At 53.9% G+C, this 15,000-nt stretch overlaps 4 protein-coding genes across 4 annotated transcripts; all 4 read left to right on the top strand.

Moving 5' to 3' along the window:
* Positions 1–340: 340 nt before the first annotated feature.
* J4E90_005168 (uncharacterized protein) lies at positions 341–1,645 on the top strand (the record flags this gene model as incomplete). Its single annotated transcript, XM_051434724.1, has 1 exon — positions 341–1,645. One exon carries the CDS (start codon positions 341–343, stop codon positions 1,643–1,645), a length of 1,305 nt encoding a protein of 434 aa, XP_051291980.1.
* Positions 1,646–2,845: 1,200 nt separating this feature from the next.
* Positions 2,846–5,188, top strand: J4E90_005167 (uncharacterized protein; the record flags this gene model as incomplete). The annotated part of the gene is made up of 1 exon (XM_051434723.1): positions 2,846–5,188. The coding sequence occupies one exon, from the start codon at positions 2,846–2,848 to the stop codon at positions 5,186–5,188; it is 2,343 nt and encodes a 780-aa protein (XP_051291979.1).
* Positions 5,189–6,188: 1,000 nt separating this feature from the next.
* On the top strand, positions 6,189–11,816 carry J4E90_005166 (uncharacterized protein; the record flags this gene model as incomplete). Its single annotated transcript, XM_051434722.1, has 1 exon — positions 6,189–11,816. The coding sequence occupies one exon, from the start codon at positions 6,189–6,191 to the stop codon at positions 11,814–11,816; it is 5,628 nt and encodes a 1,875-aa protein (XP_051291978.1).
* Positions 11,817–13,513: 1,697 nt separating this feature from the next.
* Positions 13,514–14,737, top strand: J4E90_005165 (uncharacterized protein; the record flags this gene model as incomplete). The annotated part of the gene is made up of 2 exons (XM_051434721.1): positions 13,514–13,520; positions 13,641–14,737. The coding sequence occupies 2 exons, from the start codon at positions 13,514–13,516 to the stop codon at positions 14,735–14,737; spliced, it is 1,104 nt and encodes a 367-aa protein (XP_051291977.1).
* Positions 14,738–15,000: the final 263 nt, after the last annotated feature.

Below are 15,000 nucleotides of genomic sequence, written 5' to 3'. Positions count from 1 at the left end.
GTATGCATAGTCGGACCGCGGCTTCGGGATAGGCGGATGGATATATAAGCTTTGATGTGAGCCTTTGGTGATGGCTTGTTCAAGCCATATTTTTATCCTTGGATTGTCGAGATGAAAGTCGTGACTCAGGTGTTGTTCGCTTCGTTGGCTGCGGGCTCTGTGCTGCCGAGAGGGGGTGAGAGCCATAATGGAAGTGCGATTGCGGACGGCGACTTTGTCTATGTGGATGGATTGAGGCTGTATAATGGCGATGGATTGTACTATCTTACTGGTAAGGACATCTTTCTATCCCCTAGAAGTTGTGGGCTAATTTATTCAAGGCATCAACTACTGGGCATGCATGAATCTTGCCGCAGGTCCAAAAGCAGGCGGCAACTACTCGCGTTTGGTTACAGAGCTCGATCAGATGGCTGCGAAAGGCATAAACCACCTCCGCATCATGGCTGCTTCAGAAGGGGCACCAACACCCCAGCCCTTCAGGATGAACCCAGCGCTCATGGAGTCACCCGGCCAGTACAACGAGGACGTCTTCGAGGGACTTGATATCTGTCTTGCTGAGATGTCGAAACGCGGCATGCGCGCCACCATGACGCTCAACAACGAGTGGCAGTGGAGCGGTGGATTTGCCCAGTACGTATCATGGGCAAACAACAACACTGCGATCCCGTATCCATCAAGCTGGAACCAGACTGCACCGCCCCAGCGCGAAACCCCTGGCACGGGATGGGGAAACTACACTGTCGAAGGCGTCAACGCAGCTCCATACGACGATTTCACTTCCTTCGCCAACCTCATCTACAACAACACGCAAGCCGAGCAATGGTACAAAGACCACATCAAGACGGTCATGTCCCGACGCAACACCGTCACAGGCCGCCTCTACACCGAAGACCCAACAATCATGACTTGGCAACTCGCCAACGAACCCCAGCCCTCAGACCAACTCGGCTACACAGGCCCCTACAACATCTTCCTCGAGCCCAACCCCAACGACCTGCTCTTCCCCTGGGTCGACCGCATCTCCGCCTACATCCGGTCCCTCGCCCCCAAGCAGCTCATCAGCGTCGGTCTGGAAAGCAAACAAGGCGAATACTACTTCAAGCGCGTGCACAACTTCTCCACGGTCGACTACGCGACGACCCATTGCTGGGTCCAGAACTGGGGCGTCTATGACATGTACAACGCCAGCGACGCGAATCTAGTCGCTGCCCAGGACTTCGCGCGTGACTTTATGAAGAACAGCAGTCAATGGGCTATCGATATCGGCAAACCAGTTTTCCTGGAGGAATTCGGCATGGCGCGCGATAATTGGGTGAATGAAGACAAAGAATACCCTTATCTAAGTGACGCGAGTACCACACACAAGGACGCCTATTTCACAACCATCATCGGAGCGGTTATGGATGAGTTTAGGAATGGGGGTGCGTATATCGGGACGAGTCCGTGGGCGTATGGCGGGATCTGGAGACCGGAGACGCAGAAGGCGAATGAGTTTGGGATGGTTTGGGCGGGGGATCCGCCGCATGAGAGTCCTGGGTGGTATGATCTTTATGATGAGGATTATGCGATGGAGATTGTGCATGCGCAGCAGAAGATGATTAGCTTGTGGATTGAGAAGCAGGGAAAGAATGAGACGGGGTATTAGTTGGGGTAGGGAGATTGTTGCTCTTCGCGTCGTTTGGCATCTTACGGTTTTGTATATCTATTCAATCTCTTCCACTGCGGATGAAGATGAGCTTATTGAATACCACATTCCCATCATTCGTCTTGAAATATCAAACATACACATCAAATTTCCCTCTATCATACAACCCCCTGTCCCTCCTACAAAAACCTCGACGGACTACTCTTCTTCAACACCAACGGATGCCGATGCACACTCGGCATCAACCCCAACCCAATCGCCCTCCGAATCGCCTTCGCAACCTTCCTCTGATTCTTCGGCCTAAGCCCCGTATCCTTGCTATGCTTAACCCTCCCCATCTCCGTCATATACTCGCTCATCATGGTAAAGTTCTTATACTCCAATATCGGATTTATGCCTAGCACGTCAAAGGCGTCTTGCTGCGGCTTCTTGCGCCCGTACTTCCACTTCTTCTGCTCGGTGCCGGAGAGGTCGTGGGGCGCGTAGACGTCGCCGGGTTGCCATTTTCGGTAGATTTGCCGTTGGTATTGGGCCGCGCGGTCGGATTCGAGGACTTCGCGTGGCATGTTGGCGGAGAGGCCCATGGTTGAGGCCATGCCTGTGAGGGAGGGGCCGGTGCGCGGGCGCGCGGTGTTTGTGTTTGGGGGTGGGCGGGCGGCGGCGGTGCTGCTGGCGAGGATGTCGAGGATGCCGTCTTGGGGGCCTGGGCGTGGTTAGAGGGTGGGAGGTGTGGTGGAGGAGGGCCGTTGGAAGATGGGGTCGTGTTTATGGGAGGGGAATTGGGCGCACCTTGCTTATGGGACCCGGTGGAGAAGTAGCGCATGCATGTCGTGCTTATGGATGGCAGTGGCCGCAGTGGTAACCGTGTTATCGACATGTTGGTGGCTGTGGTGGTGTTGGCGTCGTCGTCGCTGCCGTCGTGACTTTTCGAGATGCGGCCTCGGCGGTCGGAAGTTGACTTTCTTAGCGCAATTGGATTTCACAGCAGGCAGGAGCTCCCGCAATTGCTCCCCTCACTCTCCGTCGCCGCCACTGGATCCCGCTTCCATCCTATCTTTTTCGTGTATATACCGTTTGTGCGCCTTCCTCTGCCCCATGGACGCCTTCTTCGCCTAGATACCCTTCCCACCGTGCGCCAATTGCACGCCCAACCTACGTCACCACACTTTTGTCCTGCGCTTAGCGAACGTCGCCGCCGCCATGCCCTCGCACTTGACCCGCCTCGTCTTCCGCAACATCATCGCCAACGAGCCTCTGCTATACCGAGGATGCCGCTACCGAGCCGTCCGACCCCGCGTCATCACCCAACATGGCGCCCGATTACTGCCCCAGACGCAACGGCGGACTTTCTTTGGGGAGCTGTTCAAGCAAAAGCGGAAGCTCAAGCCTGCAGAGGCGCCACCGGGTCTGAATACAATGGCTGAGGTGTCATATAAGCGGGCGAATGACCTCAGGCCGCCGGCACCGAAGGATGTTGCGGATGCGATCAAGGAGTTCTTTGCGCAAAGAAAAGGGACATTCGAGGACTGGCATGTGGGGACCGCGATTGAAGCACTGAAATATCTGCTGGAGACCCTAAGAGAAGACGGGAAGCCATGGCTATATCGGCAAGACCTTGATAATATCCTGGAGAAACTACTGGACACGTCGAAGCGACCGGAAACTCTCGGGAAAGCGCACATGGTCTTTGGGCGGCTCGTGGTTGACGAGTTGGTAAAATCTGAGGAACAAGAACCCGAGAAAGCTGGAAAGAAGAAGACCAAGGAACTGAAAGTCCCCTTCAAGATGTACATCGACTCGAGGCGTATCCAAGTTCTATCCGCGTTCGGTGCGGCTACTGAAGCAAGGGATATCGCGATCAATGCGTTCAAATACGACAAGACAGCGAATGCCTTGATACGTGGCGCCGTGGTCTCTAGCTGGAACACAGTGCTTGGAGGAATCATCCGGGAGAACAGTCTGACCGAGGTCTCGAAAACGGTGGATGCTTTCACAGAAGCCTCAGTTCCATTGACCAGGCCTGCGCAAAATAAACTAGTAGCATTCTACGCTGAGCATGGAGATCTGGAACGAGCCAAATCTTGGTACTCGCAACCCGTTCACACCAAAGTCGGCCACCAGGTTACGCAGCCATCAGGCGGCACCAGCTCTGCTCTGCTAAAGGCCTGCGCCGCAGCAGGCGATCTTACCTACGGCCAACAGGTGGTAGCGAGCATGCTCAAGGTTGACATGCCCTCGAAACCCGAGTGGGATGCAATCTTCCTCTGGTCTGCTGCTATTGGCAAGGGTCCAGATGAAATCGCTCGGATGATCAACGTGCTGATTCGCAGAAATGACGAAGCACGACAAAAGGATCCCAAAGTCCCTATAATCCGCCCGGACACCGAGACCATCAATGCGTTGGTAGAGCATTGTATGTCTAAGCAGGACCCATACCTGGCGGAGCGCTATATTGTACTGGGAGAGAAGTTTGGCATTCATCCCGATGAGACGACCTATACGATGCAGATGCAATACCGCATCTCCGTCGGTGATCTCGATGGAGCCAGATCTGCCTACTTCAACCTGCAGGGTAGCTTTTCTGGGGACGAGCGCAGTGTCGCAGTCGTCAATGAGCTGATTCAAGCACTGTGCGTATCAAAACAGCATCATTTCGATGAGCTGATGGCCATGGTGGACGACTTGCACGAGCGCAAGGCCAATTTTGCTCCAGAAACTGTCGCAGCGCTGACGCTGTTGCATCTGCGGAGGGGTGAGATCCACGACGCCATGGATCTTCTCCAAGTGCACGCACATCAATACTCTCCAGAACAGCGGACGATCATCCAGAAGGCGCTTTCCATGTTCATTCTGGATGGCGAGACTAGCACCGCAGACGCTTGGGATGGCTACCAGATCTTGCGCAACGTGTTCGTCGAAACGCCCCGAGAGGACCGCATACCAATCATGAACGGGTTCTTCGCCAGGAACCGTTCCGACATGGCCTGCCACGTCTTCTTCCACATGCGCAACCATGTCAGCCCGACTCACACCGCAACAAGAGACGTCTACGTCGCAGCCTTCACTGGCTTTGCCCGTTGCCAAGATGCCGAGTCCCTCGAACTAGCGCACAACCAACTCAAACTCGACCTAAACGTAGAGATGGACACCAAACTCCGCAACTCACTCATGCTCGCATACGCCGCCACCGGAGAGAACCGCAAAGCCCTTTCCTTCTGGCGCGAGATCTGCGATTCCAAAGAAGGTCCCACATACAACAGTCTCGCCATCGCCTTCCGATCAAGCGAAGGCATGCACTTTGGCTCCGAACACGCCAAATCCATCTGGAAGCGCTTGAAAGACCAGGATGTCGAGATTGACAAGAATATTTGGACAGCGTACATGTGCGCTATTGCGCGGAATCATAACCATGATGAGGCGTTGGCGCTTGTGGAATCTGTGGAGGAGGAGTATGGGTTTACTCCTGATTTGCAGATGTACGTCTCGTTTCCCTTTCTTAGTTTTGAGGTGTTGAGTATGCTAATGATGAAGCAGTCTGGGTAGTTGGTTCAATTGCACGGCTAATATTGAGAGGCAAACTCGCGTCGAGGCTTGGATCAAACAGCATTATCCGCAGGTGTGGGCTGAGATGGAGGCGCTGGGTCATTGGGTCACGATGGATGGGTTTGGGTATCGCCAGTACAATATTAATCGCGACCTTGACCCGTAGAGTAGTGCGGAATGGAAGGGTAAGGTAGTCACGCCAGCACTCGTGCACATCTATACATGCGCCGCGAGGACAGCAGACTGTCCCAATGGCTCCGGGTCCAAAAATGGACAGTACTTGTGCCAATTGCGGGTTACTGGAGAAGATGGTCAGGTCGATCGAAAAGCTTTGGAAACCGATGGAATCGTACAAGCAACCTAATACAGGCCTGGGAAGACCATCAGAGTATCGCGGGTAGTATGAGATTACGGTCGACCGCCGCATTTCGATTGCAAAGATCTTGGGCCATACGCTTTGCGCCTTGATCAAAATATTCACGTTCGGCCAAGCACACCTCGTTTTCGTCTTCGTTCGTCAGGGTCTCGCTTCTCTTACTTTTTACTCGCTGGCGCTCCGTTTGTCCAGACGCCCGCCAGGCCTCAGCGGCGTTCAACGAGCGCTTTTCCACCGCTTTCCCTACTGTAGACAAAATCGCCCACCCGTCACCTCCTGCTGTCTCACTCCCACCCACCCCTCACTCGCTGGATATCCGTTTGTCGCCCGCTTGGTCTTCGAGCGCCTTCCCACCGCTCTCTTACCGGGATAAAATCCTCCACCCGTCACCTCCTGTCTTCTCTCTTCTACCCACCTTCTACTCTTCTCAATTATACTCGCCCTCTCTTACTGGCTGCAAAAGCCGTCCCATCATCTGCGCGGAAGCTCTACAATCGCTACTACATCTGTCAACTTCGCTAGCGACCGCGTCGGTCTGTCAAGAGCGATTGGCTGGACGAAGGTAAGTAACCTCATCATATGCGGAGAAAAATGAGATTTCTAACATTGAATGTGGCAGTCATCATGCACGCTCACTATCTCGTCGCTGGCTTGATCGGCCTCGCTGGTCTTGCCTTCGCCGCTCCTACTCCCGAGTCCACTGCCGTCTCCCTCATCCCGACCTCCCAACCCGCCGACATCGCCGACCTCGAGTATGTTGCCCCCGAATGCAACATGGGACAACAGCCAGACATGTGGCTCGCGGCCATCTGCGGCAACCACACCAACACGAGCACCATGCCTAAGACCTGGCTCGGCGTCTGCGGACTACTTACCGCCGGCGTCGCGCATGAAGTCACAACCACGGTTCAAGACCCTGGTCTCATGTGCAGATTCTACGACGACAGCGACTACTGCAACAGCGACTTCGTCGTCGCTACCCTTACCCACCATTTCCGGATCCCGTCGGCGATTGGCAAGCAGATCAAGTATGTCAGGTGTGATAAGGCGCCGCCGCGTGGGGAGTCTGGTGAGCTCGAGGCTAGAGCTGATGATGCTCTTCTGGACGATGCTCCTTTTGTTCTTGGAGCGGAAGATATCAAGCACGCCGAGGACGATGACCCTCTTCCCATCCACGACGCCCACGACGCCGACCGCACCCAACCCGAAGACACTTCAGCTTGGTCCCCATCCCCCTGTATGAACCCCGGATCGGACTCCTACTTCTTGATCGTCTGCGGCCGTGGCAACGCCAACTGGATCCCTAACAATTGGATGAACGCGTGTGTGCGGCTGTCCGATACCGTTGGGCACCACGTCGGCACTGTTATTCAGAACGCGCACATCATGTGCAAGTATTACGACGACAGCAACGAGTGCAATAGCGACCATAAAGCGTGGTCCTCCAATACTTCAGAGGACATCGAGATCTTTTCGTATCCACCCCAGGTCGGGAACCGGCTCAAGTATGTCATGTGCAAGCAGGGTCAGTGGCGCAGGGGTGTTGCATCTTCCTCCGCCTGTATGAACCCCGATGCGAGCCACTACTTCTTGTCCATCTGCGGCAGTGGCAGCGCCAACAACATCCCTAACAATTGGATGAACGCGTGTGTGTCGCTGACCGATAACGTTGGGTACCACGTCGAAACTATGACTCAGAATGCGCGCATTCAGTGCAGGTACTACGACGACAGCAACGAGTGCAATGGCAACATCGAAGGGACCTCCATTACGTACGAGAAAGAGGAGAGCTTTACGATTGATCCTGAGTTTGGAAAGCGGATCAAGTATGTCATGTGCAAGATTGGTCAGTGGCGCAGGGACGTTGCGGAGATTGAGGGTAGATCTGATGGTTCTCCTCTCGGGTCACCGACAACAATGGTTGACGCCGACGTCGCAAAGAAACCCTGGGTCTGCCAGAACCCTCACTCAGCCTCAGTCTACCGGTACTTGGTAGTCTGCTCCCAGGCCCACGCCCAACAAATGGCGGACATTCATCGGGGAGACTGTATGAGGCTGTCAGATCCAGTTGCGCTTCACGTCGACAGTTTCCTCCAAGACGAAAATACGGTCTGCGATTTCTACGACAGCAGTAACGGATGTCTCGGCAAACAAATCTTTCACTCGATGACACGGGAACATCAATATCGATTCGATATTGATTCGAAGTGGGGAACTTGGATTAAGCATGTGAGGTGTCGGTATGACGATACGTGGTACCAGGCTGGTGGGATTGAAGCTCGAGAGGTCGATGTTCCTTCCTCATCGGAGATCTTGGTCGCTCCGGAAATCGTAGTCGCTTCAGACACCGATGTCTCGCCAGGCACCGATGTCTCACCAGACTGGGCCTGCATGAACCCGTCCCCGGATAACCAATACTTGGTCGTCTGCAGCCATGGCGTAGGCCAACTCATGACCAACAAGCTCTTGGGTAACTGTCTGAAGCTAAACAGCGATATCGCGTATAATGTCGATTCTTTCATTCAAGATCCAGGTCTGAGGTGTAGGTTCTACAACGACCGCCACTCGGACTGCAAGGGCGAACCCATTTACATCGCTCGAACTCTGGGTTGGCAACACCGCTTCAATATCGACGCGAAGTACGGAACTCGGTTCAAGTATGTCTGGTGTTACAAGGGCGACCACCGGCGGAGCGATGTTCCTGGGATTGAAGCTCGCGAGGCGGATACGTCCCTCGAGGCGACGTCTATCGCGGCCGAAGAACCGTCGGGGCCCATCGCACGACTCATCAGCGACACCGGCCACACCTTCGAGTATCAAGAGAACTTCGCTGGGCTCTGCATCAAACTCCGCGACGGGGTCTCTCGTCATTTGACGTACATAGCCTTAGTCGACCATACCCTCTGCAGGTTCTACGAGAGCGGCTGCGGTATCAAGCCTCTCTTCATTGCAAAGAGCGAGACCCCCTATACCAGGATTGCTGTGCCATTGGATGTCAGCAAGAAACTCACCCACGCTGTCTGTGGGCCTTCGAATGCCCCCCACAATGAGATCGATGCGCGAGCGAATGCTATATCTCTCGAAGCGAGCCCGGCAGCCACTTCTGCAACAACGATGGCCAAGGAAATAATAGCGAGGATCTACAGCAGCACAAGCAACATGGCTGTTCTCAGCGACAATAACAGGGCCTGCGTTAGGTTCAAAGACGACATGTCTCATGATGTCACCAAGGTCGAAATGGGAGCTAACACTCTCTGTGTGTTCTACGACAACGCTTGCAGTCGAGCTGGATACCCCGTCTTCACCTTTTCGACCACGGAGGGGTACTTCAGTCGAAACGTGCCAGCAGATGCTTCCAAAGAGATTACCCACGTCATTTGCGGAATAAAAGACCATGATGCGATCGAGACACGAGCGGATGCTACAACGGCATCTTCGGACCTCCTTGCGAGAATCTTCAGCAGCATAAGCTACACGGATCTCCACACGCAAGGCGACGATCGAGTCTGCGCTGGGTTAGGAGACTATATTTCCCGTGATGTTACCAAGGTAACTGTTGGAGCTCACACTCTCTGCGTTTTCTACGACAACGATTGCACCCTAGCCAAATACCCCGTCTTCACCATTTCGACCGACAAGGAGCAGTCCACCACTCGAGACATGCCAGCGGATGCTAGATGGAAGATCACCCACGTCCTTTGCGGGAAGAAAGACAGTTGGGCCAACGTCGAAGCGCGAGCGGATGCTACAACGGCATATTCGGGAACCCTTGCGAGAATCTTCAGCAGCACGAGCCGTATGGCTATCCTCAGGGAAAACGGCCGAGCCTGCGTTATGTTAAGAGATCGTGTTTCCAACAGTGTTACTAGTGCGACTCTTGGAGCTCATACTCTCTGCGTATTCTACGACAACGAATGCACAGCCAAATACCCCGTCTTCACTATTTCGAGCGACAAGGAACAGTTCACCACTCGAGACGTGCCAGCGGACCTTGGTAAGAGGATTACCCACGTCCTTTGCGGGAAGAAAGACGGTTGGGCCAACGTCAAAGCGCGAGCGGATGATACATCCCTCCAAACCACAGACCAGAAGACGAAGATGGCCCGAGTCTTCGGCGATACAGCCGACTTGTACATCTATGACGACAACGATGCGGCTTGCGTTGCGCTCAGCAAGCATGTGGCTAACGATGTTATCGGTGTACAGCTAGAAGCCAACATTCTCTGCGTGTTTTACACCAATGCCTGCAATATAGCCAAGTTCCCGATTTTCCGCGCTTCGAATCTTGGGCCCGGTACCTTGCATGTGGATATCCCGGGGTATACTGGCCGCGACATCACACACGTTGCTTGCGGGAAGAAGCATACTCTTAATGCTGAGATTGATGCGTGGGCGGCTACTACACCGATTATCGATGCCCGAGCGGAAACTACACCCACTGTCGATGCGCAGGCGGTTACTACACCCATTGTCGACAGCACGGTACTGATGACTTTACACTTGGACGGCCCGGAAATTGCCAGAGTATTCAGCAAGACTGCCATGTTTGGTATTAAAGACGAAGACGCCAATACCTGCATCCCACTTGGCGACTCCATTGCGAACGACCTTTTCGCCGTGGCTGTACACGAAAACGTCCTTTGCAGGTTCTGGGAGAACAGCTGCGATGTAGCCAAGGGTCCTCTGTACCAGGTTCACTCGAACAAGGGCGACGCCGTCCCCAAAGTGCCGTCAGACATTGGCAAGCAGCTTACTCATTTCATGTGCATGCGTACTAAGCCTTACGCTGAAATTCTTACGCGAGAAGTACCAGAGATGATGGTCGACTTTGGAGCCATGGCCTTTCTATTCAGCAGCGCCTCCCAGCTCGGTATCGACGATTGGGACGCCAAGAAGTGCATCCCGCTTGGCGACTCTGTTGCCCATGATCTCTTCGCTGTGGCTGTCACCCAGAACGTCTCCTGTTCGTTCTATAAGGACGGCTGCGATGTATCCAAAAGCCCCATTTTCCTTGTTGCGTCGAACCAGGGGAGTGGTGGTTTCCACGACGTGCCCTCGGAGATTGGCAAGAGCCTTACTCATGTCATTTGTATGCGTACGCAGCCTTACGCTGAGATCATTGCGCGACAGGAAGGTCAGTCTACCGAGGCCCCGACATATCCGAATAAGTCTCCTCCAGCCACCGACATCACGATCACTCAGCGTCTTCATCCAGAGAGCGGACATAGCCCCGTACCCCTTCTAGTCGGCGATCTCTTTATCTGCTCTTGGAAGCAAGCCGATGGCTGCTGGATCATGCATACACTCAACAAGTGCTTGGACCTTCCACCGCAGATTGCCTACAACACCATGTACATCGAGCAGTCCAAGGGGTCGTTCTGTAAATACTACAGGAAGGCTGGGTGCATGGACGGCGACGAGTTCTGGCGCCATACCTCGGGGCCGGAGGATGTGGCTCAAATTTCCGGAGATGGAATCAAGAATATCGCGAGTGTATGGTGCGGAGGTACCGGTGTGACTTCCGAGATGGAGGTCGTTCCCCACGACCATGCTATCGAAAAGGTCGCCCACGTTGACTCTTCCATCTACGCCAACGATATCACCAAGCGCGATTCTACCCACACGGAACCGACACCCGCATGGACACTACCCAGGGCCATTCGAGTAGGCGAAGTGTTCGCCTGCTCCGAAGACCCGGCCTCCGGCTGCTGGTACATCAACGCCCCGAACAAATGCATGGTTTTCCCGCCCCAGGTCGCCCACAAGTCCAACTTCATCATGCAAGGCAACGGTACATGGTGCATGTATTACCTTGAAGCCGGCTGCTGGGACGGCGACGAAGCTTGGCAGCACGAATCGCTTCCCACAGACCACACTACCTTTGGAGTGAAGACCAACGTGGTCGCGAGTGTGAAGTGCCGAGCTGCTAGCGCGACTGCAAACGAGGTCACCAAGCGCGACTGGCCTCCAGGCTCAACAACAGTCTGCCACCAAGCGCACTACCAGTTCTGCACCGACAACGCCATCAACGCTATCCAGCAATGCGCTAACTTTGCTCCTGCGGATCAGCGCCCACTCTCGATTATCCAGTATGGCGGCGCGTACTGCAAGTGGTACCGCGACTTTGGCTGTGGAGGTGGAGAGGACAAGTCGCCCATGAGTATTGATTCGAGGGGTGGAGAGCAGTGGATTGATGACTTGAGCGTGGAGAACAGGTTCAAGAGCGTCAAGTGTGAGGCGTATCAGTGGTAGGCTTCAGCTGACTGCAGGTCTTGCGATGTGATGCGGAAGCGAAAGTAGCTTCTTTGGATACCAGGTAATTGAATAAGTAGAGGAATGAAATGTCGTTCCCTCCATCTTGTCACTGTGTGAGATAGGTCTGAAGCCTACATCGATGACGTTGAGTCACCTACCTTACATGCTTTTATATCGATGTAGGCTGCAAACCCATTTAGCTTTTCTCTACGTTGACTTGACTCGGAGGATCCTGGCCCGGTAAGCGTGTCAGTAAGGCGTACTTGACATGTGCGCTTTCCCTTCTTCGGTTAGCACGAACACGATCTAGCGCGTCCCAGTGAACCAATCCTCCTACCCCGCAAACTTTCTCTCCATGTTTCGCGACGTTTGAGTAACCATCGACATGGACAGCCCAGCTGATCTTGATGCTTTCTTTGCCTTTCAAAACAGTCAGTTCGCCACAGACCACGCCCTAGGCGATGGCAGCTTCGCCGGCCTCTCCGAAGCACTGGCAACCTCGAACGCGGTGCCGAATCAGTACAATGAAAGCTGGATGATGGATCCGTCACTTCTTGATCTTTCGAACCATTCAACGGCCTCTTCGTCACCGTTCACGCCAAGCGCATCGATATCTCGGCCTAAACTTGGCAGTCGCTTCTCCAGAGAAGTCATCCGTACGCTCAAAGACTGGCTCACTGTTCATCAAAGGCATCCTTACCCCAGTGAGGGAGAGATGATGGCTCTCCAAGACCGTACTGGGTTGAACAAAGCGCAGCTGACGAATTGGTTCGCGAATGCACGTCGACGTGGCAAAGTGCAAAGTGTCCGCCCAACCTCGCCGCAAATTAAGAACGCGCCCACTTCTCCGGTTGATATCATTCCAAGACCTGGCACGCCTGCGGTTAGGATGGCGTCGAATCATAAAGACCCTATGCAGCGTTGGGTGGAATCGCCGCCGGAGCATGAACCTGCTGCTGTTGGCGACATTGCGCGTGCGATGGCTTCTACTTCGCGTGAGTGACTGGCTACTCAATGCAATGAGGTTTTCATGCTAAATGTATTTAGATGAAGATGCTGGAGATTTCACGTATCATCAACCCTGGCAATCACCTTACGCCATGTCTTCGGCAAGCAGTGCAAGAACCTCTCAATCGAGTGAATTCTCGGGACATTGCTCATCAGGCTCGCAAACGTCTCTCAAATTACGTCGCGCACCGCGCAAGAAGCGGGCCACCCGACGCCGGCGTCTTGACACGGAGAGAAACGCACCCATCGGTATGCCGTACCAATGCACGTTCTGCACTGAGGTCTTCAAAACCAAGTACGACTGGCAGCGTCATGAGAAGTCACTTCATCTACCGCTGGAGAGATGGATCTGCGCACTCCAAGGCTCTCGTACTACCAAGGAGTCGATCGGGGAGCAATGCTGTGTCTTCTGCGGCGAGGTGCGACCAGATGACAAACATATCGAAGCGCACCACTACTCGGCATGCCAGGAGAGGAGCTTACAGGAACGAACCTTCCACCGGAAAGATCATCTTGTTCAGCATCTGCGCTTGGTGCACGGCGTCGAATTCTCCGAGTGGTCGATGGCGCGCTGGATGTTGCCTATACCTGACGTCAAATCAAGATGCGGATTTTGCGGTACTACCATGAGTACATGGCTTGAGAGAACTGATCATCTGGCCGACCACTTCAAGTCTGGTGTTACGATGGCCAGTTGGCAAGGTGACTGGGGTTTTGATGCATCGGTCATACCATTGGTCGAGACTGCTATTCCTCCCGGTATGATAGCCATGATTTTCTCATTGAAGGGTTATGCATACTGACATCTTTCAGATCTCATCGATTGGGAAAGAGGCACCCTCATACCCATGAAAGGCAGCGATCCATCTTGGGGTACCCCGCCAAACGCATACGAACTACTCAAAGTCGAAATCGAGTTCTTCATCCAGCGTTATTTCGACAAGCACGGGTACTTGCCAGACAATGACGCAATGCAGCTAGAAGCCTGTCGCATCATCTTCGCAGCCGAGACTATTTCCGTCATGCACGGACCAGACACAAACCATCTTCACGAAGTTTCGTGGCTACGAGACCTGATGATGTCCTCACATGAGCTGACTGAACACGCGAGATTCCAGCCCGTTCGATCTTCCCGCGAGAGCAGACATTTCCCGCTACGGATCAATGCCAAGGATCACCTTTTCGAACAATGTCCTTTGGAAGCGCAGCTTCGTGGTTTCGTGATTCAGCGCGTGGCGACGGGTGAAGCACTGGACGATGCGCAACTGCATCACGAAGCATGTCAAATTGTTCGGCGCATGGAGCAGGAGTCTAGTACTCCATCCGATGTCTTCGCCAATTGGATCGTCAAAGGGATCTACTCGGGCACGAATTGGATCTCGCTCTTCAGGGAACGCGCAGGCATCTCTGATGTTTTATCCACCGATATCCCGGCAGATCATGGCTTGGGCGAATTACTAGACCTCTCGTGGCCAGCCTCGCCTCCGAAAGAAGCATCCACTTCCGCTCTCGGGACCGCAAGTCCATCCAAGCAAACCCACGACTACTTCACTACGCTTCCCAATTTCTCGGAAGAACCCATAGTCTCACCCGAATCTACAGCGCAAACGGACATGTACGGTCGGTTGCGATCGCTGCTACCCGACGACACCAACTTCTACCGGATCTTTGACAGCGACATGAGAAGATGGGCAGCTTCCACGCTTTCACCAAAGAACCCGAATTGCCACGTCCCTTCCGATGAAGAGATACAGCATCAGGCGCGATGGATCATGTATGATGGTGATGACCCGTGGAACCAGACACCCGCAGACTTTCCGAACTGGCTGTCACGGTTCAAGAGGGAGGTCGGGATTATGGCGAATGACGAGGGAGTGAATCCTGGTGATTTGGTTATGTGTCAGCAGTGAACGGACGCTGACATGAACATGTGCTGCCGCCTAGAAGTACGCCGACCTTTCTAGAGCTCGTGCGCATAGAAGAAGGCTTGGGTGCTTAATACAGAGCATCCCGAGAGATTCATGATCCCTGACACTCACCAAGATAAAACGAAATCTCTCTCAACCCACCACTTCAACGTCTGGCAGTCATGAGCTCTCTATTACTGCGTGTATTTCGGCCCGTGCTGACCTCATTGTTTGAGTATGCCGGCTATCCTTTTGTCATGGGCTCT

The sequence above is a fragment of the Alternaria incomplexa genome (assembly GCF_024043165.1).
Source record: "Alternaria incomplexa strain BMP 0042 chromosome Unknown scaffold_6, whole genome shotgun sequence".
NCBI classification, from domain to species: domain Eukaryota; kingdom Fungi; phylum Ascomycota; class Dothideomycetes; order Pleosporales; family Pleosporaceae; genus Alternaria; species Alternaria incomplexa.
The sequence above is the reverse complement of the archived record's forward strand: the minus strand, read 5'-3'. Positions and strand labels throughout refer to the sequence as shown.